We start from the raw sequence: 27,288 nt of genomic DNA on the forward strand, positions 1-27,288 counted from the left end.
ACGCTCCTCATCTCGAACCACATACCTTAGGCTTAGCGATTTCTACGAGGTTTACTCTTTGACGTCAGAACTTCAGGGTCGTTATACCCGTCACTTGCTAAAGCGTAACCGAGCAAGTCATTCTCGTGAGAATGTGACAGATAATCCAAAACCCAGCAATTATCAAATTGCAGTCATTTTTCTTCATTTCCGTGAAAGCAAAAATAATTTAGGTACTCGATTTAAAATTATCTATAATCGCGACAGTATTAACTATTTCTTATAATATTATTATGCGCGATGAAATTGCTATTATAAAAACAAGATTATGGTTATCATTAATATAGCGGCAGGAACGCAGATTCAGAAAGATCTTTGCTGATGTTCATATCATTTCTGCATATTAAACATTTTGTACCACAGACTATCAATGAACAACAAAACAGAAGGTTTTACATTTGAAGTGGTTGCGTGGTTCAAATACACGGATAAATAACTTATACTACTTTATTAAAATAAACATTTAACTATTTACAGACTAAACTAAGTAATAGTAATAAACTAAGTTTAATAGTAATAAACTAAGAATTAGGGACTATAAACTATTGTACTATAAAATTAGACTTTGTACAAAATATGGAAACGGGCATTGATAAGATGACTTTCGGAGTGTTCGGTGTGCGAGCTGGACATCGACTGCTTATTGACCCGCGAACCGTCCGATTTATACATGGTGTGTTCCAAAAGTAATGAGAATGATGTTTTTTAAAGGAATTTATTGAACCAATTCTTACAAATACTCAAAATTCTTCAAAGTACTACCCTTGGGCTTCTACATATTTTTGCCAGCGACCCTGCCATGAACGGTACGCGTCCTGGAATGCGTTTGCCGGAACCCCTTTTAGGGCTTCGGTCGCGGTCGCTTGGATGTCTTGTATCGACGAGAAACGCGTTCCTTTCAGGGGTGTCTTGATCCGGGGGAACAAAAAAAAGTCTGCCGGTGCCAGGTGAGGACTATAGGGGGGTTGGGGAAGCGTTATCACCTTGTTTTGGGTCGAAAACTCACGTACTCGCAACGCGTTGTGACAAAGTGCGTTGTCGTGATACAGTATCTAGGTACAGGAGATGTGTTTTCTCGTCCTGACGACTTTTTCGCTATCTTTCCAGCATATTCACTTAGTAGGCGGTGTTAACTGTCTGTCCTTCAGAAAGAAATTCTTTATGGACTGTTTGACGGACTATTTTGCTGGTTGGTGGCCGCTCAGAGCGTTGATCGTTGTGAACCTCTTCCCGCCCTTCCTTAAAAGCCTTTAACCACCGCGAAACTTGTGAGTACGACAGAACAGAGTTCCCATAAGCCTCACGAATCATTTTACTTGTCTCCTCAAGAGATTTGTTTAGTTTAGCACAAAAGCAATTTTTCCGCGACACGGTCACCAAACAGGGGGTCACAAAAATTCACGTCCTGTCCCTTTCACAGCTCGGAGAGCTTTGGGACCGGATTCATTGGAAAGCTAAGGGTCCCCCGCACCTAACCCATGTGGTCCGATCCCCCTCCGACTAACAGGAGCGGCGCAGGAATTTCGTTCTCATTACTTTTGGAACACACCATGTATAGTCGATTGTTTTTCGCGAACGTTCTAGCGCGCGCCTCGTCGCACACGCCTCGTCGCACACGCCTCGTCGCGAATGTTCTAGCGCGTGGGCTCGCGAAAGTTCTTCCACGCTCACGCCTTATAGCGAGCGTTCGCGAATGTTCTTTTACGCTCGTGCCGCACAGCGAGCGTTCACGCGCGTCCAGAATTTTCGACGGCAGTCCGCCACACATTTTTACATACTTCGATAAACACAGTAAACCAGGGTTATCAATCCACTTAAATCTTTCCTCGCATAAAAACAAGAATTATGATTCTTATTAACCCTTTTATTTTTACTATCGTGTTATATTACCTGGGCTAATAGCACGCAACTAAGGGTTGACAGGAGGAATAGCAGTCAAATAAATTCATCACTGGGACTATTGCATTCTTCGGTTTTATGCTACTAGAAACTATACAGCCAGGATTTACCATGTTAATACACATTATCACGAACTACCCGTAATGCAACCATGTACTATTAAGATTATATGCACGAATCATTTTTCGATAAAGTTACTAAAAACCGGGTGTAGACCGAACAGAGAAAATCATGAAGATTCGCAAAAGTGGTCTTCTTGAAGTCGTCGATACACATATCATGCAATTGTTAACCCCTTGTCCTACAATAATGTGCCACACTCGTGATACACTACAATTCCAACGAGATAAACTAGATTCGTATTTTCGCTGCAATTGAATTTTTTATTCAATTCTGATTATAATCTGTTTAATCAAGGGTCTCTGTATAATGTATCTAACATTTTAACATTCTTCAGATACCTGCACATTGTAGCAATAACTAACTAACTGTGAATGACGCAACTGTCCAGAAAATTATAGGTTAAGAGGTTCATTAATTAACTGGAATATCTGTACAAAAATTGTCGCACGTGTTATATACAAACCAATTTAGTTGTCGAGAATACGCCAGAAATTGAAATGTTTAAATATAAACGGAAGAGGGCAGCACCTCTCGAGCGGTCAATAACGATTCAATTAAAGTCATTTTTTAATCATGGATCTGGGATATAAAACAGCAAAGCACGAAACCTTATTTTGACATGGAAAGGCATAGTCTCCATCGATTCTTGTAGAACTTCGTACATTTATTAAGCAAGTAACTATACGGGATGCGTTTCCGTTATCGGTTGAGATGCGAATTTAAGGGGTGGATCACCCTTCAGTTTCACCCACAAATATTATCTCGAGAACCAACAAAAATATATAAAAATTTTTAATGGGAAAGTTTTATGATGTGAAAGTAACAAATGTAAAAAATTGACCAAAGTATAACTTGCTTATAACAAATAATTTTTTGCCGTTTTATTTTTCAACTTATTGAAATTTACTGAATGACAAAAAGTGACGAGCATTACATTCTCAATTGACTGATACACATGTTTAGCGGTTTGACCAGAAGATCCTAGCTAAAGAAAAATGAAGGAAAGAGAGAGAGCGTTTCGTCGGGAACCTGCTAAGGAACTCATCAGTAAAGCATCCTAGCAAACCCTTGCTACATCCTTAGACATAGGAATGTATGGAAGAGATGGACAAGAACTATTTGTGGGTATCGGAAGTCTTATTGAGTATTAACGAGAAAGTCAGGTCTCGGTCTTATGCGCCGTCTAGTGGCAATGAGTGTAGGAAACCGCCACAAAACCAGTGTTGGTATTAATATTAAACGACATTCCTGAATGTGTAATCACCGGATAGAATCTCTATCCTGCCAACCCCAGGCTGGAATGCAAATGCTCCCTACAATTTTTCTGATTTGTATTGTCTATATCATGTGCGCCCCTACTGAACGACCGCGCAATGCTTATTTGAATCATATTAAAGGACGTTACACATACACATGAGGCAGAAAGTCATACTATCAGACTGTATGGATTTAGAAGAGCCTTAGTAAACATTGGACGATAGGATAACTGTTCCCAAGATTTTTGCATGTTATCCCTATTTTTTGTATATTAGTCTCATGATTGATTTACTACTATTTTTTCGATATTTATAGATATTTCCTTTGTAGAAAATCGCTAATTCTGTCGAAAATTCCATACCGCTGTCCAATTATTTAGAAAGCGTAAAATCAGTTACTTAAATCTTCTAACAAAGTCTTTTATCAACGAAGGATGTACCGTGTTTAAGTGCTTCCTCGCATTATTTAATGTGGAAACTTTTTAAAAATCTTTTTAGAAATTTTGTAATTTGATAATTGAATTATTTTGTTATTTGATAGTTTGAAAATTTGAAAACCTGGCAATTTAGAAATTTAGAAATTTAAAAACTTCGAAACTTAGAGACTTAGAAACTTACAAATTTAGAGACTTAGAAACTTAGAAACTTAGAAACTTAGAAACTTAGAAACTTAGAAACTTAGAAACTTAGAAACTTAGAGACTTAGAGACTTAGAGACTTAGAGACTTAGAAACTTAGAAACTTAGAAACTTAAAAAAGTTAGAAATCTATAAATCTATAAATCTAGAAGCATAAAAGTCTAGAAATTCAGAATGTAGAAATTTAGAAATTAATAATTCAACGATTTAGTATCTTAGAAATATGATACTTTGAAAGATAGATAAATTTAATTTTTGTACACATTTAAAAACTGCACGATTTGAAAATTTAACAATTTATAAGTGTAGAAACTTGTAAATCTAGAAGTTCGAAAAATCTTAACTTTAGGGATATAGAAATTAAAAATGTTTTAATTTACAAAGCGTAATCTTAAACCTAAATCTTGAAATTTTCAAATTGTTGTGATTTATGAATTTAAAAATTTAAAAATTTCAAGATTTACAAATTCCGAAATTTAAGAATTTGAGAAATTTAGGTATTCGAAAAATTAAACATTTAGAAATTAAAAAATTTTCGTATTCAATAGTTCATAAATCAGAAGACACAGATCTCAGATATTCGAGTCTAAAAAATAAAAAGTGTAGGAATATTAAAATTTAAAAACTCAGTATAGAAGTTTAGGAAATAATAAAAAATCATTTACTATACCAATTTTATTCGTCAATTAATAGTAACGTACGTATATTTTATACAAATAATGTGAGTTGTTAGTAAAATACAAAATTCTGTCTATGAAATGCCTGTCTGTAGTCCATATTATTACTAACACCTGTACATATTTCGGAAACGGTTTTAAATGTGGAAATTCGATAATCATATTGCAAGTAAGAAGTACATAAGGCTTTAATTTCACAAATACCATAATGTCCAAATATTAAAACAAGTAACTGTATATTTCAAACAACAGTTTGATATCATAAGAGATATAAGAATAGTGGGAACAATTTGACTTTGAATGATCGTTTGAGGGTCATGTGTACGTCATCTTCAGTTTCTTAAATAAAACTCCCTCTTTTTTATTACATATTCTTGTAGCCCTCATGGAGACGTTTTTAAAACGCTACCTATGTTTATTTTTTGTGCAAATCATTTCCAAGATATGAAGCTTTGAATTTGACACATAAGTGGTGTAAATCTGATCGTGCAACCTTCACTCAGTCAGTATACCTTGGGTAATTTCAATGCCAACTGTAGATGGTTTCCGTATAGATTTTGTGGTGATCAAATTTGAAGAAGTATCTCAAAATCATAATTTCACGTGCATTTTTGTGTCAAAGAAATGATGTCAAAACAAATAAGTAAAAAAGCGGAACAGAAATGTGTTTACTTAAATTTATCAGTAAAATGTCATTTTCAAAAGTACAGAACAAAGGTGACACGCTCAGTAATTTATTGGTGTTAACGCTACGTTCTTAGCAAGTGACGTGTAGCTCTGATCACGCACAAAACAATTTCTAATTATAATAAGATAGTGCTCCGCCGCCAGTTTGCATTCGGAAGAGGATTTTTCACTGCTTTCTCCGTGTGCTTTTTCACAGTTATTTAAAAAGCAATATATCAAACTCACAAGTAAACCTACCCAAGTGTCACTCTCCGATTTTCATGAAATTTGGATATGTTATAGTACATGGAAAATTAGGGGACACGTATTTTTTTTTAGCTGCGGTAAAACATATTTAGGGTATGAAACAACCCCCCAAAGTGTGAGGGTAAAATAGAAAAATTGCGATATTTTCGAGATCAGTGAAGCAATTTTGATGATTTTTGGTATGAAAGTATCTTTCGATAGAAGACAAAAATTGGCCTAGGTATGTTGGAAGGGGAGTGAAAATTAGGGGGTGAAATACCCTAAAGCGACCAATTTCTTGCTGTAAAAAAATCGGTTTTGATCTGATCGAAATAAAATCTATTAAAACTTCAAGAGGAAAGTTAATTAGGGAACACGTATTTTTTTTTTTTTTGTTACATAAATATTTGGGACGTAAATAACTCCTAAATTACCGCGCTCGTTTGACACTACGCATGAAACACCTTGCAAAACTGCATCTCTTAACTGTTCGATCTTTTTAATATATCGGTTTTATACGTTACTGAATGGAAATCTGAAATCAAAATTCAATATAACGGATCCATTATGGCGGACGAAAACTCGAAAACCTACTTAAATAGACTGTATCTGTAACATGCGATTTTCAAAATATAATACAATTTCTGACATTCATTGTTAGGTGTGTAAGGTGAATCAAGCGTGTTAAGAACATATTGTATATTGTTTATAACAAAATTGTTTGAACAATATAGCTTAAAAATGAAATTTTTAAAAATCTGATGACAGCATTCATTGTATGCAAAAAATGTCTATGGAAACATCGATCACATATTTTATTAATTCCTTTGTTCAAACAATTTTGTTATAAACAATATACAATATGTTCTTAACACGCTTGATTCACCTTACACACCTAACAATGAATGTCAGAAATTGTATTATATTTTGAAAATCGCATGTTACAGATACAGTCTATTTAAGTAGGTTTTCGAGTTTTCGTCCGCCATAATGGATCCGTTATATTGAATTTTGATTTCAGATTTCCATTCAGTAACGTATAAAACCGATATATTAAAAAGATCGAACAGTTAAGAGATGCAGTTTTGCAAGGTGTTTCATGCGTAGTGTCAAACGAGCGCGGTAATTTAGGAGTTATTTACGTCCCAAATATTTATGTAACAAAAAAAAAAAAAATACGTGTTCCCTAATTAACTTTCCTCTTGAAGTTTTAATAGATTTTATTTCGATCAGATCAAAACCGATTTTTTTACAGCAAGAAATTGGTCGCTTTAGGGTATTTCACCCCCTAATTTTCACTCCCCTTCCAACATACCTAGGCCAATTTTTGTCTTCTATCGAAAGATACTTTCATACCAAAAATCATCAAAATTGCTTCACTGATCTCGAAAATATCGCAATTTTTCTATTTTACCCTCACACTTTGGGGGGTTGTTTCATACCCTAAATATGTTTTACCGCAGCTAAAAAAAAATACGTGTCCCCTAATTTTCCATGTACTATAACATATCCAAATTTCATGAAAATCGGAGAGTGACACTTGGGTAGGTTTACTTGTCAGATAAAAAAAACACACACATGGTTTCAAAAAATGTATAAAAAATATACAAATATATCTAGTAATATCTTGATAAATATGTAGAATGAAGTATTAAAATATATACGGAATTGTACTTCGAATAGTAAACAGCAGGAAATAATTGATAAAATATTGTTAAAACGGAAACTTACTCTTCTTTTTTGTATTCTTCTGTACGTAAAGACTATACTATGTTTTACGATTTGTTAAAATGTAAATGGTTCGTTTGTTGATGCTATATGCAGGGTTTCGGAAGACAAATTCAAACATGCGAGACATACCGCAACAATAAGACCGTTTTTATGACTTACTACTCCAATGGAGACGTTTCTGCTGAGTAAATTCTTTTTCAGTAAATTTCCAAGCGTTGTATCTTGAAAACTAATAAAAATCGAGTGAATACATTTAAATCTTAATAAACCCTTAGTTTTAGTCTTGAAAAGTACTATTAATCTTCTTTATGAGGATGACGAAGAAATAAATTATAAACTCGTATTTAATGTGAAATTACTATTTGGATACATTTAAAACAAAAATAAATGTAACAGACGATGTACAAGTCTCGATGTGTATCAATCAACTGTCGATTCTTTGAATCCGTATTACTGTGTAAACATGCGCCATTAAACAACTACAGATTTTCATGCGGAGTCAGTTCACTTCCTCACAGTATTAACCTTTTGCACTCAGGAAATTTATTTTGCCATTTAAAATGCCCCCTCAAGTCTTAATATTAAACAAAATCGCTTGATTATCGCGATACACACTGGTGCGCGCTTTACAAAAAGATCGACACAATTAATTGGTTAATTATCTGCCTCGTAGTAGGAAACCAATAACTTTTCAGTATTATATCTTGTGTTTTCTCTGCACCTGAATGATCCATTTTGTCATGGTATTAGAATATTACACTTTTCTCTGTATCTTCCGTTACATAAAAAGTAACACTGCATTTTTCTTCTTATGCACTAATCCGTTTTTCGTTCCAAATAAGGGATTCTCATTCTTACTCAATCTGCTCCCTAACATTGGCTCACGGGACAGTCGATTTCTTCCATCCGTCAATGTAATGCTCCCTAAAGCTGCCAGCACATCCGACACCTCTTTGAAATTTTGAATTCGTACCTGATTTCACAGTCCTGTCCGGTATTCCCTCCACAAGATATTTGATAACTTCATCTTCGTCTACTGGTGTACTACTGCCACAATGATTTTGTCGTGGTAGTACAGTCTAAATTTTATGATTCAAATGAAGTTTTTACATATTTTTATTTAATTTTGTATAAATTGTAAATTGTGAACATGTTATAAATTCAAATTATACCTGATATACATATGACTTTAACTTTGATTCTCTTTACAACTATCAGTCGTACAGTAAAGATATACATAAAGTATATTTTTAAGAGATCTGCAACTTCCATTTGAAGTATTTTTAGAAATTTTCATTGCTTAATAAAATAAATGTAAAAAATATCAATTTTTAAAGATTTTGTATAGTTTCGTGTTGTAACAGTCAAACGACCTAACTTTTTGTTTGAAACATTTATCCGTAAAATTAATATTTTCGAAAATATACAGAAAACCTTTTCAAACTTTAAATAGTAGTAGAAAGGGAGGTATTTAATACTATTAAATTAAACATTAAGCTAAAAATAGTCAATACTTTAACCCTTGGCGCTCCGCACGTTTTTGTACCACTGCCTACCAGCAACTCCGGCACATTTTCGCAACGGAACGAGTGAGAAGGAGTCTTATTTTAAGCGAGAAAAATTACACGTGCTTGTGAATGTTTTTGATTTTATTTATTTTATACATATGAACTTTCTTCTTATAAATGAAAGATAAATTTTTAATTTTGTAATTCACCATGGTGTGATATCTTTTGAAATAATCTCCCATGTGCATTTTGGGTTTACTTGGGTAAGTGTCGTAGTAATCACTTGTTTGACGTTTGCCATCCGTTTGCTTCCTTGTAGAGCACACAACACAGTCCCTCTTTGGACCTTTCCTCATTATATGAAGTTTTCCGTTTAATCTGATTTCAGAAATTGATATAGAAACTCTTGTTCTCTTCTGGCGAAAATCACTTACGAGTTGATCGACTAAAATTTTTCTGTACTTTAAATGCGTCAGTGCTATCTCATTTTTATTGTGCTGTACAGTTTTATACAAGATGTATGAATTAATTATTGACATCTCCATTCCCCAAAAGAATAGTTTCTGCCACCACTTAAGTGATATCCTCAAAAAGCAATACGGAGCGCTAAGGGATAAAAACATTGGGCTCCGCAGCGGAGCCTACGGAGTTAAGGAACAAATGACGGATGGCTCCGTAGCGGAGCCAACGGAGCGCTAAGGGTTAATACTTCTGAACAATGAGTGTAGATGAATTAAAACTTGCAATAATTGACACATGCAACAATCCCGCATAAAATTAATCAAAAATCTTATTGATAATATGCTAAATCAAATTTTCAATATAATTAGAGGCGCTGAGAAGACGATATATTGTTATGTTTCATATTTTTGTACACAAAGCACGATAATTCAATTTTTCTTAAATGATTGATATATTTATAAAACGTTTATAAATGAGCTTTTATGCGAGTCAGCTTAATAGGCCAATTTCTTTTTTTTCTATAATTTGTTGTTTACAGACTAAGAATTAATATTTAAAGAATAATGGACATAATTTTCAGTTAAAAACTCAGATTAATAAAAAGAAAGGATGTCAGTATATTTATATAACGTACTTACATCCCGGTTAAAACTAAAAAACTCTTAACGACGAATCAATGCAGTCCCTCAAGCTATCATCCAACATCTGATCAACTCCCACCCCCACCAGGTAACCATTGTACTCTAAGTTGCTGATAGTTACACGAAGTACTATCAAAAAGAGCATAACGATGTTTGCTTCCCAGATTTAAATGAGATTTTTAATACGAATACCATTGGACCTTCTATTTATGAATATACAGTACTGATTCGTAACAAGCAACAGTTTTGTGATTCGTAACAAGCAAATTTCTATCCCCTCTTCTTTGTTTGAAGTCGGCCGCTGAGTGAGAGATCCGAGAAAGAGTGAGAGGTCCGCGAAACCGAAGAAGTCATAAATTTTCACGGTCGACCGAACAGTTTAGTGGAAAGAGGACAGAACATATATATTGTTTTCTCACTCTGATGCATAGCGATTCTGTCGTTCATTCATTTAATTCTACATTGATTCGTAATAAGCCACTCGCTCGGATCTGGCCAGTTGCTTGTTACGAATCCGGTACATTATATTGTTTTCTCATTCTGATACATAGCGATTCTGTCGTAATATGACATTTTTTTTTAAATCTAATGGTTGACAGTGAACAATAATTTGAGGTACATTCTTATCTATAATTTTAATTAATTTTTTTAACAAAAATAAAAAAAAGTTGAAGGAAAAATTATGTAAGTATAATACACTATATACAATATATAATACTATATGAACTATGTACAATGAAATGGTCATAAAACTAGCTGCTCGTTCAACCATAATTTTTTCCGAATTGCTTTATTGTCGCAGTAATGGCGATGACCTACTATTTTTTGACATCAATATTTCTTAAACTGCTATGTAGGTATATGTTTATATTCACATAATTGTAAAAAGATAAGGCAAAGTGTGACAAATTAGGAATTGCAACGTATTCGATTCATCTGATTCTACATCGATTCGAAATAAGCCACTCGTAATAAGCCACTGGCTTGGGTTTGGGCAGTTGCTTGTTACGAATCCGGTACATTTTTCCATTCATGAAATTCTACTACTATTAAAAAGGGAAAGCATGCTATGTTCTGTCCTTGTCTAAAGAATAACATCGCCGCGCGACCGATTACTTTATAGTATACCGCTACACCCAACCCCCTGTTTTTTCTACGCCGTCACCGTCCTCGCGCTCGGGAACAAAGGCAAGCCGAAAATATACCTGATTCGTAACAAGCAACTCGCCAGACCCGAGCGAGTTGCTTATTACGAATCAGTACTGTACTCTTTATTGGGTCAGATATTCAACATTCTTTAAATTTTCATCATTAATGTGATATTAGTACCTTAACACGTTCACGCCGGGGTGACCCACCGGTGGGTCACGCTTGACTGTTCTGAGGGGCGGTGTGACCCACCGGTGGGTCACACTTAATTGTCCCGTGGGGCGACGTGCATCACAGGTAGGTTTTCAAAAAATAAGTTTATTTTATTTTTTGTCAACATTATAAACAAAAATTGAGTATTATAAGCATTAACATTCAATATTTTAAATTGATAACAATTATTTATTTATAAGCATGCCAAAACTGTTTTGATCTCGTATTTAGCGCGTTCGAAGCTTCAAAGGAGTAACAATGTCGCCCCGCCCCACGAAGAAAAATGTAAATATTCGCCCCGGCGTGAACGTGTTAAATATAACGAGTGTCACGTTAAATCGTACGCATATATCTTTTTATTTTCAGTTATAAAGTGAATTTGAAATAATTCTATAGTTTTGTAAAACAAATTATAATATTGAATGTGGGTTTTTTTTGTTTTTGTTTTAAAAGTAAACCGAGTTTGATTAAAAAGTTAAGTAAAAATGAATACACGTATTCCCCGATTTACACTCAAAAAAAGATTCTTTAGAAAACCACATAAATCGACATTATCTTCTATTAAAGCAGCAAATATGCATAGTCCAAATGAGTCGTATTTGGTCTCATTAGAACTTATCATTTATGCTTTCATGTAATTCAGTCGTAAGCAATTAAGTTCATGATCATGTAAATAAATAATTAATAATGTTTACAAGTAAGGATATAGGCATCCCTCAAATAATGTAGTTAATTAGTTCCATGTTATTCGAAACCAGATTTTTTCTGTACGGACGTTCTTTTCTACTCAATTCACCCATTATACATATATCGTTCTTTTCTTCAATAAACTTAATTATATAGGACAATACATTCAGATACAGTAATATTCACGATTTAATGCAATTCGAATTCCTTGTTATTCGAGAGTTGTTGCCATTTTTTTTCATGCTATTCGCGACTTTCTACAATTCAAGTGCCGTGTTATTCGAGGTATGCTTGCGCAAACTCAGGGCAATGACGAATGTACTATCCATCAATAATGGACTTACTGACTTAATACTGACCAAAACTCTGTTGAATAATGAGCTTCTTAACCTAATACTAACTTAAACTGAGACGAATAATGAAGTTATTGACTTAATATTAACATAAACCCAACAATGAACTTATTAACCTTCTACTACCATTACTAGTCAGGTCAGTAATAAATTTAAAAGAATTACTCATAGAAACTGATCCTATTCGAGAAAACCTTGTTTTAACACTAAAACTACCAAACCGGTCAAATGACCACTCCTCAAGTTTCTTATTATAAGACACACATTTTGTTGAAGTACTTTCCTTCAAATCAGCATTGATTTTCATTAAGATAAAAAATAAATGTGTGCGCTAATTTATGTTTCGTCATTTGTTTATTTATTGTTAAACTTCATTTTTAATTTCAAGTTAAATATACATTATATCCGGGAAGGTTTAGTGCTAATACCACTAATAGCACAAAAATATATAGTATTGCTATTTGTTACAGACATCGCAGACACACGCAAGAACTTCAGAAAGCCTAGCTACAAAGGGGCAGCCCAGTCGAAATTTTACAATGAACGAGGACGGCATGATCGAAGTGATTCCGCTGTCAGCGTTTCCAGAACCCATCAGGGACCCTGGATTGGGACATTGGCAAATGTCCTGCGTCACCTGTAGTCCTGCTCCTCCTCGTCAATCTCCGCCACCTACAAAAACATCTGGAAAGAAGCGTCGTAAAAGAACACCTAGATATAATTCCGTTTCGAAAATTGACCGTGCAAGTCGCATTATGTTTCCTGTGTTCTTCTTAGCAATAAATGTATTCTATTGGTACGCGTATCTGTCAAGGAGCGAGCGTATTAATTACTATAACGTGGACTCGAACGTCACGTGAGGAAAGCTATTACCGAACGAAGCAAAAGCCAATCCCGTTCATGTCAAGGAAGCTCAAAGAAAAGTCCGTTTCGTTGATCGACCAATTTATGATACAATAAGCAAGCGTGTAACAGTAATTACAGTAAAGTCTCTCTACTTGGTAATACCTCGAGACGAGTGTCAACTATAGCGTAGGCAGTAGAAGTATTCAAATGTTTTATCCAAATGTGTGATAAGGAAAGAAAACATTGAGCGAATGGAAAAAGAATGCCAAGCTTATTGTGCGGAAAGAAAACAGTAATGAGCGAATGAGAAGTTCTTGTTGAGTGAAAATAGCAATTGTCAAATGTAGTACAATTACGTGATTGCTAATAGAGAAATAATTGTATTTCTTGTCTCGTATACACCAGAGTGGAGCATGAATCGCAACGAAGATTTGTTCTCAACGAAACATGAATCTTCCATCGTAATATCGCTGCTTTTACTTGTATCGAATGAAAGCAACGATGCTTATCAGGTTTCGAAAATTAACACAATGTTCTGTTAATTAAACAACAGGTCGTCACATAATTTAACTTCAGATTTATAAAAGGCTAAACCAAAAAATGACATTTTCAAAAAGGTATTGCAACAGAAGGCAATATTGTTAAAAGTAGTTGAAATACATAAAATATTTGCTCTCCGCTTGTACAGATTATCCTGATCCACGGAAATGGTACTTATGTGATCTAGTTTATTATTTACGTTATCCTTCAGTTTCTGTAACATAGAAACATCCAAAACGTGTGGTTCCAACATGGTTCACGGCTTTTATGTATTATGGTGAGTTATTTATGAGATATGGTGAAATGGAAAGGCAGGAGTAGCGATTTAGAAAATATACAGCGAAATAAAAAATTGAAACGTTAAATTATGCAAAAAAAATGTTTTTAAACTATTGATATCAAAACAGAATCCCGAAAAAATATAATACGCATTTTTAACTGCCATGACGTCAATCGGTGCTCGTTTTAATGCTTTGATATCACGACGATTGTAAAAAGATGGCTTTGCAGTTTTATGTAAACGGGAGAAAGGAAACAAATTCTCTATGGAACGAGTTACGTTCGAAGTCATAACATCCAAAGTCATATACAGGGTTTACCATATAAAATGTTTCTAGTCCTTTACCCCAAAATTATAGCAAATATCGATTTCGTTTTTATTTTTAATGAAATGGGAAAGCGGTAATCATTTGGTTTGCCACAAATTATTTTAAAGTAACTAATCGAAAGGTAAAAGGTGTTAAGTTTATTTTATTGGTTTACAATATTCTCTTCATATATGTGAAAAAGATTTCTACCGTAAGAGTAAAAATTTTATTCCCACTACTAGGGGGATCCCCCTCGGAATCAGTCAAGAATAAAACACGATCAGTCGCCGAAATAACGAGGATCGAATATCGGTGAGACACATAAGAATGCAAGCAAAGGAAAAGATTGCAATTTTCTTGTTTCTTACTATTTTTTCATGAAACTTTCACTGTCGTATTTGTCTAGTTTTTCTGATTAAAATGACACCAAACACGATATGATTACGATTGTAATTAATTATGTAACAAGCCATAAAAGTTTCGGGCTTTCACGCTTACAACAAACTTTACATTTACTGCACAGATACGAATTCCTCCTAACGGCTTGCTATATAAGTAATTATGATTTTAATTATACCGTGTTTGGTACCATTTTAATCAGAAAAACGAAACGAATACGATAATTCAAAATTTCATTTTTTTGAATTTTTAGACTTTTGAATTTAAAAGACAGAACACCCACGAATCTTTCATGTTTGCCGAACCTCAGTTCCTCTTTGTTTTTGTGTTGCTATCCTTTTCTATGTTCGGCTCACTACAAAGAATGTAGTACCTATTCTATAAATGTGAATCTCCAGACCCGAAGTTTTTACATTTACGGAGAGAATACTGTACTTCGTTACAAAAATGACTCTCGCATCACATACAGTCTCATTTTGCCCAAAGATTATATCATCCATGTACAAAGTATTGAAATCTGTAAAATGTGTATTAGATTGGCAAGTACAAAATATTTTTATTTTTATTGTGTTAATATCCTAAGCGAATGTCTGTATGACTTCTAGAGAAAAAACAAATGTAATATATCGTACATGTGAATATTATATTCACCGAGACAAATAAAAATCTTTTAACTTCAAATCAAAGTAGATTTCAATATAATTTTAACCTTGACATAGAGAACACGTTATCTTTCTAAATAGAGCATCATATTAATTTTCTATTATGCAGAGTGTTCCAGGGTATGAAAGGCATTCTATATATACATATACAATTATCACTTTTGGTTTTAAATATTTTCTATACATATTGATTTTTAAATCACTATGTAGTTGCAACAGTAGATTATAGAATAGTTATAATTTAATTTAATTTTTAACTTAATTTTTGTAAAAATATTATTTTTTCAAAACCTTTACATAAATTTGTAGAGTTAAAGAAACAACTATATTATTTGCTATCATTTACGATTTATAAGCAGTTATATAAATAGGTCCGTTACAAATGAAGAAGTTGATTTGTCTCCTAAAGTACAAAACGGGTACGAATGGATTCTAGCTATATTCTAGATTAGATTTAATGAATAATTGTGTAAAGTTTCGTCAAAAGTGACGTGTATTAGTCACCGGGATTCCCTTGTAAATGTATATTCATTTGTGACTTTGTAAAATGTCCGTTGAACCATAATTGTTTATAACTTTATAAAATTGTTTTCAATTTCAGAAATCCAGCGGTTCAAAGGTTATGTGTACAGTACGATGAAAATTTTTAGCGTATTTGACAGATTACTGTGACGCCTTATTGATTTTCAGATATAATTCGCCCAATTGTAAATGGAATCACTACATGAAACTAAACTTAAACCTGAAGTACTTACTTGAAACATTTTCTTATTATTTATAGCTGAAGATATTTGCTGAGGAATATTTGTCCTAAAATAGTTATTTCATAAGCACTAGAAGAATTAAAACAAACGTATTTTATGTTAAGAACTACTTCATTAAATGTTTAAAATTATATGCGTAGAAAAAAAACAGTTTTTCAAAAATGGATCATTTTCTCACTCCCAAACACAAACTTACTTTGAAGTGAATTTAATTTGTTGCCATACCCCTTGTTGTGCCACTACTTATAGAGATAAGAAATCCTCTTCAACTTCATAATAATTGCCTTAAAATTGTTTGTTGAATGCTAAATGACTACTTTTTTATCTCCTTTAATTCAACAAAAAAGAAATAAAATCGATATCTACTAAGGTGCTTCATAACACGTGTGACCGACTTCAAAAAGAGATAGAAGACCGAAAACATGGAAAAAAGCAATGTAAAGGCAATTTTATACAAGTAGGAACTATTCGATAGTAATTTTATACGCATTTTTTTCATTTAATTTTTAAACTGTGACAGACTTAAAACATTTTCTTTTTACGGAAACTAAGATAAGAAACTGAACTGAAACAAAACACTAAATATTTTAAAATCAAATGTAAGAAACTCCCAATTGAATTATTGATATTAGAAAAAAACTGGTATATTAAGGTTATGCATATGTTATGTTAAATGAAATTTATAAAAAGTATTAAAATTACATAAATTTACAATCGGTATAAAGGGTATAGCCGGATAAGGTGGTCAAATGTGCCCTTGAGTCGAATTTGAGACCCAACTCGTCAGTCGGTAGCATATCCCAAAAAAACATCTCACACCAAGTTTCAACCCCCTATCTCATCCGTGGGGGTAGTAAAAGGGAAAAAACGAAATTCCGGTTTTTGGCCCTTTTTGCCTATTTAATTTCGTACAAAAATTCTGAAAAAATTCTAAAACATTGAGGTCCAGATAGCGCATCTTACAGAAATTTTTCAGATTTTTTGATCGCAAAATGTAGTCGTGAAAAATCAAAAACCGAAAAAAAATCCGGAAAAATGCGATTTTTTAGTGAAGATGTCGGAGCACTACTTTTATATTAATGTGGTAGTTAGGTATTAGTACAACTATTATTCTCTAATTTTTTCAGATTTTTCGGTGAGGTGCGCCGTAGTTAAAAAAATCAAAAACCGATTTTTTCGCGCGAAAAACTAACTTCTGCTTTGAATTTTTATGCCATTTTCCCATAAAAGATGCACTAAGTAATTTTAAGAGGATTCACGTTCACACAATTGATCTATGGATTACAACAATGCAATTAACTTAATTAATTAGTTTTATGGTATGTTCTTTATATACTTAAATGTTTGAAGGGTTTTCAACAACATCGGTGGCGTAGCGATTATGGTGTCTGACTCGTAAACCGCTGCATACTCTTTTTGGCGCGGGTTCGATCCCACCTGAACTTATATTTTTTTTTCTTTTTTTTTTTCTTTAAATTGTTAATTTAATTAATTCTAATTATAGAACAATGGATATTACTTATTTAAAAACATTTCTAACGCACTTTAGAAATATTTCAAGGTTTGTTTTTTTTTTAACTTGAAAAACTTTGACAACTTTAAATTCATATAAAAATAATTATGGAACATTTTGACTATATATCTTAATTGTGCTACAAGTTTATAAATTTTCTATTACTTAGAATTATGTCTATTACTTGTTGTTATAAGCATTTTGTTAATCTTGAATGGTTGAAAATTAGGTTTTTTCCTACTCAGGTATCCGATCATTGTACGTCGGGATGTTGTAAACTTGATGTTTGAAAAATGGTTAATTCAATTCATCCTTGAAATAATCACGATGTACAATATTAAGCAAAATATGTCAAACAGAGCAAGTGATACCTGTTACAAATGAAGACAGCAATGACGACGGATACATTTGAGATAGTATTTCTTCAACAATGGGAAGTGATAAGTTACGAAAAATAAAATGTTTAAAAATAAAAATATATAAAATCGTAGCACAATTAAGACATGTAATCAAAATACTTAAAATTATTTTTATTTCAACAGGTAGTTGGGGTCTTACTGGGTAGTCTGCGATTAACGTAGGAGTCCCACACTAGTCTAAGAACGTATAGACTGTGCGTAAATAAATCCTTTTCCCCAAGTTAAAAAAAAAAACAAACCTTGAAATATTTCTAAAGTGCGTTAGAAATGTTTTTAAATAAGTAATATCCATTGTTCTATAATTAGAATTAATTAAATTAACAATTTAAAGAAAAAAAAAAAGAAAAAAAAATATAAGTTCAGGTGGGATCGAACCCGCGCCAAAAAGAGTATGCAGCGGTTTACGAGTCAGACACCATAATCGCTACGCCACCGATGTTGTTGAAAACCCTTCAAACATTTAAGTATATAAAGAACATACCATAAAACTAATTAATTAAGTTAATTGCATTGTTGTAATCCATAGATCAATTGTGTGAACGTGAATCCTCTTAAAATTACTTAGTGCATCTTTTATGGGAAAATGGCATAAAAATTCAAAGCAGAAGTTAGTTTTTCGCGCGAAAAAATCGGTTTTTGATTTTTTTAACTACGGCGCACCTCACCGAAAAATCTGAAAAAATTAGAGAATAATAGTTGTACTAATACCTAACTACCACATTAATATAAAAGTAGTGCTCCGACATCTTCACTAAAAAATCGCATTTTTCCGGATTTTTTTTCGGTTTTTGATTTTTCACGACTACATTTTGCGATCAAAAAATCTGAAAAATTTCTGTAAGATGCGCTATCTGGACCTCAATGTTTTAGAATTTTTTCAGAATTTTTGTACGAAATTAAATAGGCAAAAAGGGCCAAAAACCGGAATTTCGTTTTTTCCCTTTTACTACCCCCACGGATGAGATAGGGGGTTGAAACTTGGTGTGAGATGTTTTTTTGGGATATGCTACCGACTGACGAGTTGGGTCTCAAATTCGACTCAAGGGCACATTTGACCACCTTATCCGGCTATACCCTTTACAGTGTTGGTTAACGAATAACAACTGCGTACCATCCAACGTAAAGTTTGCACTACATTGTACGTTTATTAATTTTCTATATTATAACGTTTTTTATAATAATTTCATAGATAGAGAACTTCGGTATAAATTTTGAGATAAAAAATTTAAAACTTCCTAATATTGGCAGTCTTATTCAACTGCTCGAATTTGTACAATAATGAGTGTCGAATACACAATTGTTTTCAACTAGGTATTGAAATAAATACTTGACAGATCTAACAAGTTCTGTGTAATCAATCCATTTCGAAGAAATGTTTTATTTAGAAAATGTGCAACCAAAATGACGTAATGAACCATTATGCATAATATCACATGCAATGTACATCATGTCATGAAATAAGATCAAGACACAAACAACTGTTCGAATACAAACTGAGAGTAATCATTTGGAGTATTTTTTGTTAAGAAAATCTGTCATGAATTTTGGAAACATGAAAATTGCTGTAACTTTAAAATATTATCGGACACATGTTTATACAAACTTCTATCCAAAACCCATGTTTGTATATTTTTGTCATTACTTTATGTCCCCTGTCCATTTCCGAAATAAGTCTTACATGTTATGAAACACCCTCTATATGTATAACCCATTCCATACAGTCGGCTCGTAAAGTAAATTAATGCATTTTAAAACCGAATGTTCTTTTTTAAATTAGATTAAGCAACTTGAGTTTCTTCATGGTGCAGAAGAATTACATGTTTCAAAAAAAATAGTTCATAAAGGGCACAGCCGAATGAAACCATGAAAATTACATGTCGAATGGTTTCATTCGAATGGTTTCATTCGACATGTAATATATCATTGAATAAACAATTTATGCCTAGTTTCAATTTTGTACCACGATTGAATCGGTAGTAAAAAGACAAAACCGAAAAATCACTTGTTTTGCGTAATTTCTTCCAGGTTAACCTATGAAAAACTTTGTACAAATTCAAAGACATTTTAGTTTGTGCAAGGCATATTATAGAGCTTTTTCACATTTTTTTATTGAAAGTTCAAGCCATGAAAAATAAAAAACGACAAGGACGTTGTAAAATGACGATCTTGCATCGAAGAAGTTGCGGATTTACTTTCATATTTTTTGAGTGAATGTATATTATTGATCCTATTACTATACATATATTTATTTCAGATTATATGCATCATAGTCAAAAAAATTAACAACCAATTTTTTCGTTGTTTTTAGCGAATTTTGAGTAAGTTACGCGATTAACTTTCGTATATTCTTTACAAAATAAATATTTTATACGACGTCAAACAATTTTATATACAGCAAGCCGTTGAAATCAAGAAAACTAATTAAATTCAATTAATCTAAAATTGCATTGTTCATATTCTAGAATGTTTAGTAGATTTCTAAAAGTTCTGCGGTAAAGTAAGAATTTGTAACAACCTTTTTATACGTCAGTTCGAAACTAACTTAGATTGAATTTTTTCCGCGAATTACATTTTTTTAATTTCTAACTATATGTTATTAGTCTATATTTGGTTGGGAATGAATTACGAATGACATTCCACTGAATATAAATTATAAAAATTTTAAATTACTCCGTTAATTTGGAGAGTTGTGCACTACAGTTTTGCAAAATTATTACTTTCGTTGTACTTTATAATTGTACGAAGTTTTAATTAAATCGGTGTTTCGGATGTCGTGAGATTTCCTGTGAGATAAATTTTAAAACCTCCCACTATTTTCTGCGCGATTCCGACTAATTACAACGTTTTCAAAATTATTAAAGCACTTCACTTAATAAACTAATTCTTCTAACTTCACAAAAAAGCTAAAGTCGTTCGATTCAATTTAACAAACATACTTCTGTTATAAAACTCTATAAATTGCTTTCCGAACCGACTGTAGATAAGAACGGATCGTTAAACGAGAACTTTTGTTGCAGATGTCTTTCTAGTGCAGACAGGAGCACAAAAACGCTCATTGAGCGGCATCGATGTCGATCTTGTGTAGGAGCTTGAGTCTACCCTACTAGTAGCTCTCTGTAGGTCAGTGCTGTCTAAGAATCTTCCCTTGTGGTAGCGTTCTTATCGCTCGTGGCAATGTCGTACAAGATATTTAAAGCGATATCTCCATTAAATGAAACTTTCCAAGCCAACTGTTTATACAACGCGTTGCATAAATATACCAAACTCTTTCGTTTTTATTCATTTAAGTTATCCGCCAAAAATTATGGACAATATTCTCTAAATTTCAATTCGTGGTGTGTAAGCAAATTATATAAAAAAAGTTTACCGTATTAACGGAAATATTCTGATTTGCATAAAAACTCATTTTCAAACGTTTCATAAATATTCTAATTGTTTAAGAAAAACTGTTTTATGTAAAAAATATGAAACTTAATAATTTATAGTGTTTCCACCGCCGCAAATTATATTAAAAATTCGATTTGGCATAATATCATTAAGATTTTTTGATAATTTCACCCGACATTGTTTCTAGTACCAGCTGTTGCAACTTCTAATTCATGTACATTTTTGTCCATAAGCATTAAATCACTTACTATTTTTCGCTTTATGTTTAACTAAATAATATTAAATACTTCCAAAATTGCATTAGTTAATAATTTATTACTTCCTTACACTGAATGCAATTTTCAAATATTAAAGAATATTCAAAATTGTATGTAGAGGCTTTAAATTTTGTTATTAATGTCCTCACTGCAATAAAATTTTATAATTCTGTCTATCGTGCAGGTTTTAAAATGTCTGAACACTTGAGAAACGGTTCAAGGAGAGATCAAATTTATCGAATGTTTAAATTACATTGAGGATTGTCAAATAACCTGTTTGTAAAGTATGAAATTAATAATTTATTTAAGATTTGTGCAGCGAAAAGCCCGAAGGCATAAAAAATCCTTGATGATATACATGGAAGGGAAAAAGTCCGAAGGCATAAAAAACTCTTGATTTGTGATATTAATCGACATAAGAAATATCGATATTGTGTGTGTGAATGTGTCACGTGTGAAAATGATAGGTTTGCGTATACGAAGGTCGAGCGCTCGTCAGTGATTAATTAATCGTGTGACATCGGATTCTTGTTTTTAGAGAAACAGTTCCCGTTAGCATGTTAGATTTTGATGATACGGAAATCGGGCTCCGTTAAAATCCCCAGCGCGAGCAGCATTTAGATAATGTGCGATTGCCAAGAATCACTGTGATGCGGAAACCAGGTTTTCGATGGAGAATCCCACGCTAGGGAGACGCGTAATGATTCCCGGCAGAGCCCGGAATGTAATGTTAATGCGAATCGTGAAATTTCAACGTCACGAGAATATTGACTGAACCCGGTACGAAAAATACGACTGCTCGACCAATCGCGACCGATACTTGACGATGACTCCCTCGTCGATTTTTCTTAAATGCACTCTACTTTTCTCTGTTGCAAGGGACGCGCACACAAAAACATTAGAAATGCGGAATAACCGTTAAACGCATTTCCGTGCGACATTCAAAGATCCTCTATGAGGTAAAGGAAAGCATTAATCTTTTCCTAATCGGAGTTTTATATTTATCCCAAGGAAACACATTTGAAGGGCGACATAAACACTTCTTCTCATCATGACTACTCTTACTAACATAACCAGCAATTTTTTATCTATTTGTTTCGCAATACAACCGTAACCTTATAATACCGAAAAGCAATAATTGACTTTTTCTATCTTTAAAAACGTTTCACTTTCTAACGTTTATTAACGAGTCTTTCGAATGTGACATGCGATAAATGAAAGTAACATAATGAATTTGTTTACTTATAAAGCTCGATTGAGACTAACGTAAAGAGAATGTCTAATATTGGTATATTTGTCAAGTGCCTAAAAATCAGATTTTATGTAACCCACAGTAATAATTACATTAAGGTGAAGTGGGATAAGTTCGTAAACGGGGCAAGTGCATATACAGGCTATTTTTATTACAATATAAGTGAAATTTCTCCATTTAGTATGTTTGTTTCCTTGTTTTGTTTCACTATATCCCCTTTTATATTTTAGCTAAGAGTACTTATTTGCAATATAGAGTAATTGCATAATGCAGTAAAAAGCATTTTATAGCAGATTCGTTAATAATTCTGCTCTTGCCCCATTGCACATGAAATAAAGTTTCAAAGTATTTAACTTCAAGTTACGCTCTTACCCCATTTTCGGGGAAAGTGCAGAGTAGTTGACATTTTAAGCAATTTCCTATCAAAATCAAAATGTAGAAGGAAAATTAAGGTCCTAGTTAATATTAATTAAATAGTAGTAATTGTGCAAAGCGTTCGATATCGACAGTGTTAAGTATTTACACAGCAGACTGAAAATACTTACGTTTAAATACCAACTTTACAAAAACCAGTCTGCACTTACCCCACTTCGCCTTAATAGGGGAATTTTCTTTTATCCATTTATTCTTCATGCATTACGAATTAGTATTGAAGAAATATAGACTATAGTTTCCTTCCAAACGCTTAGATCACTAAAAATTTGAGGAGTAAGTATGTTTATGCAATGCACTGTACTACATAAACAAACCATAAAAAGAAAAAGAGCAACTTAGTTTGTCTGTTCTGAGAACCAATTATTCAATCGTGACGCAAATTTTAATTGTTCAATAATATTCCCTCTATAATTTAATGTATTCGTTTTTAAATAAAACTGTTCGAAAACATTGTGTAAAATTTGGATAATGAAAGTAATATAAGGTACAAAATTACAAATTAATTGTCACTGTCACAGTGATTGAATATTCGATCAGGATTAAATAAATTGCAGACGATAGCAAATGTAAAAACATTCTTCGCACCTACAAGTAAATGACCTCATTAGTGGAGTCATAAGAATATGACTGTTTTAAAAATAGTAATTTTTTCATCGACATATACAGTTTTTCTATAAAATGACGATTATTTACTGTTTCCTTCATTCCTTTACCTTTTAAGTTTCGAAGTAAGTCAGTCTTTCATTGAAAAATTATTAATAATAGTTACACTTTATTTAATGTTCTCCTTTAATTGACCACCACAACAATTAATGCCCTCCTTTTATTATATCGTTATTTATGGATTTTATATTAAATTTTACAAATTATCATAAAGATGCATACATTTCCTTCATAAAATTAATGATATTAGAAATACATGTATATTTAGTCATTTTTATTTAGTAACTTAAATTACTTATCTGTAATTATACTTGCTAACAAACACCCTAAAACGAAAATTCGACAAAAATAAAATACAGCTGCATTATTTTGTCATCCACTAATGGGAGCATTTACCTTAAACTTATAATTTTTATATGGTTTAATTATTATTTTCCATAATTCAAAACTAAATCATCTTTTCATACATTATCAATAACTTTAATATCACCTTTGGAATTGTTGAGATATTTTAATTTTTGATATTACGGATACTGCTGCCATGAACAATTAATATTAACGAGTATGCAAGTGGTAAACTTTGGAGGACGGGTAATTTATTTTTAGGCTTCAAATAGTGTTCATTCTAAAATATATACAGGGTTTTATTGTTCGACAAATTCAAAGTTAATATTAGGATCGCGATCGACAGTTTACGATTAGAAGAAGTAGTACATTTTGTCAGACAAAAGAAATTGCATATTGTTTGTACAATTAACAGATATTATACCACATTACCAAAACAAAAAGAAAAAATTATCAACAAATGATATTGTTATTTATTTTCTCCTTATTTTTATATTATCATTATTTCAAACATTATATATGCATAAATATAGTGAATAAAAATGTGCTTGTCACGAAAGTTCCTGTTTATATGTTTTTATCATTTTTTATCTTGAAATTTTATGAAAATGTAGCCAATTTTCTTATTTAACACTAACAAGGAAATTTTACCCAGTGTTATTAACCAACTTTAATAAAACTTATACAGCACAAAATATTTGATCTGTATTTTATTTGCATTTAGGGGAAAAACAATTCATTGTTCTTCAATAAAATTGTAATGTTTAAATAAATAGATATTTTACGAAACAATTTGCGCGGTCAAATTTGCCTCTTCAAAACAAAAAATTTTCATATTCAATTTTCATATTACAAATTCACATTTTTTATAATACAAAAAGTTTTCAAGAGACTAAAAAAATATATTTTCCACCCCTAACTTCGAGAACTACTTCACTAAATATGAGCGATTGTCGATGAAAGAAAAGGATAACATATTTTTTTTAGAAACTACGTAGGTACTGTATATGTAGGTTTCATTAAAATCTATGACTAGTAGTTGGGTAACCTGCCCTGTACGCATAAATTTTGATTATATTCACAATCGTATGAATATTCTGTATAATTTTTTTTTATAGTAATACTAGATGGAAATTCTATTTTTAAGCTGCAAAGATACTTTTTACATTTCAAACCATGACACCTTCAAGTCATTCAGAGGCGAATACGACTAACTACTTTTTTATTTTTTCTCTGTAATTGTAGTATCAAAATATTTTACTAAAAAGGGAATAAAAAAAAAGTCACTTTTTTGTGAACGTAAGTTAGTTTTTAGCTAATTATATCAGTCAAATTGAATTTAACAAATGATAGATATAAAGGTGTTATGAAAGTAACAGTAATAGTTTTTAACGTTATTCAAATTCATTTAAGAAAATAAAATGTTAGTATATAAATAAGTACAATACAAAAATAACAATATTAAATTAATTAGCATAGTAACTGGTGCAATAAATCTGACAAAGTCACTGTTATTTGTAGTATTTTTTCTATATGTAATCTACATGTAATTTTATCACAGAAGAAATATAGTATACCTATTCTAACAAAAAATAATGAAATATTGAATGCCATTATCGAATTTTTAAAAAAGTGTCCTGAGTAATTAGCTTTCTAATGAATAGCAAGTTTTTAATAAAAACATAATGAAAAGTATGAAAGTAAACTTTACATTAATATTTAATTAAACGTTTATCTGTTAAGTCTATGCAATAATTTATAAAATGATATTAAGTTCGTGCAGAAAATGATATAATATTAATTTCACTTTGCTTTGTAAATTTTACGACCGTTTCTTTGTGAAAAATAAAGCAATAGAAATTTATTTAAAATTATACCGTTGGGAAGTTTAATAAAAATGTGGTATTTCATTTCTAAAATTAAAGTTACATTTGCTAATCTCGAAAAAATTGCTTTAGAGTATTAGGTACATTAAAATGAGAATTATAACATATTTAATGTTTTATTTTTAAATTTTAGATAATTAGTACGATTTACACTTGATATGAGTTTCAAATAACTATACATTTATATTTTACAGTGAACCATTTCTTTTACAAAATTAGTCTAACCGTTATTTTAAAAAATTGATAAGTATATTTGAAAAATATATATATTCTAAAAATTATTATATTGTTAGTATTTTTCAACAATTGATAAGTTAACAAACTTATTTTTTCAGTAATATTTTTGAAAAAAATTGTATGGTTCTATCAAAATTTTTAAATTCACTTGACAACATTTCCTTGTGTTTGTTTTTAATACGGTTCTTAAATACAACTTTTTTTATCTCAGGAAGAATGTTAGACTCTTTTTCTGATTCTCGTATACACTATGTTAAAATGAATAAACTTTTATTAATAGATTTTTGATAACTATATCTTAAATCGACTCGAAATTTTGTTAAAAAATTTCTTATATTCGAATTAGTCTTGTTTGAAACTTGAGAACAATCTTCAATTTTTAGGTTTACCTAACTACATTAATTAATTTAGGAAAAGGAACAACTCATTTACAAAAGTTCTAACTTGAAATTATAAAAAATAAGATAAAACCATGCCCGTCCTCTAAAGAATAATAACTACATGAAATACACTTACATATAATTCCAATACCTTAGAACATAGTGTTTTGTAAATCTGTTATGACTGCATTGTAATTGTATTAATAATAGTCGCATAAATTTGTGAATAACAAATTAGAAGTCCTAGCAATCGGATTTATATTAGACAAAAGAAATATTATATAGATCTTATTGTTAAGTAATCAGTACAATATTCAGAAGTTCAAAAATTGTTTTAGAAGAGCTGTGTACTCGAGTTCACGTTGATTGAGAGGTTTAATACCTCAGTTACACAAGTCGACAGAGTTAGTCATTTAATGTTACAAGAT

General features: G+C 31.8%; 1 protein-coding gene across 15 annotated transcripts in view; it reads left to right on the forward strand.

The window, feature by feature from the left end:
* The window catches only part of Grd (GABA-gated ion channel), a 292,539-nt gene extending 277,326 nt beyond the window's left edge, over positions 1–15,213 (forward strand). For all 15 annotated transcript variants that reach the window (XM_076529173.1, XM_076529182.1, XM_076529184.1 and 12 more), the window contains one exon: positions 12,759–15,213. In XM_076529173.1, coding sequence (XP_076385288.1) covers positions 12,759–13,148 — 390 coding nt within the window. In that variant the 3' untranslated portion in view covers positions 13,149–15,213. The remainder of the gene's footprint in view (positions 1–12,758) is intronic.
* Positions 15,214–27,288: the final 12,075 nt, after the last annotated feature.

The sequence above is a fragment of the Megachile rotundata genome, chromosome 2 (assembly GCF_050947335.1).
Source record: "Megachile rotundata isolate GNS110a chromosome 2, iyMegRotu1, whole genome shotgun sequence".
In the NCBI taxonomy this organism is placed as follows: Eukaryota; Metazoa; Arthropoda; class Insecta; order Hymenoptera; family Megachilidae; genus Megachile; species Megachile rotundata.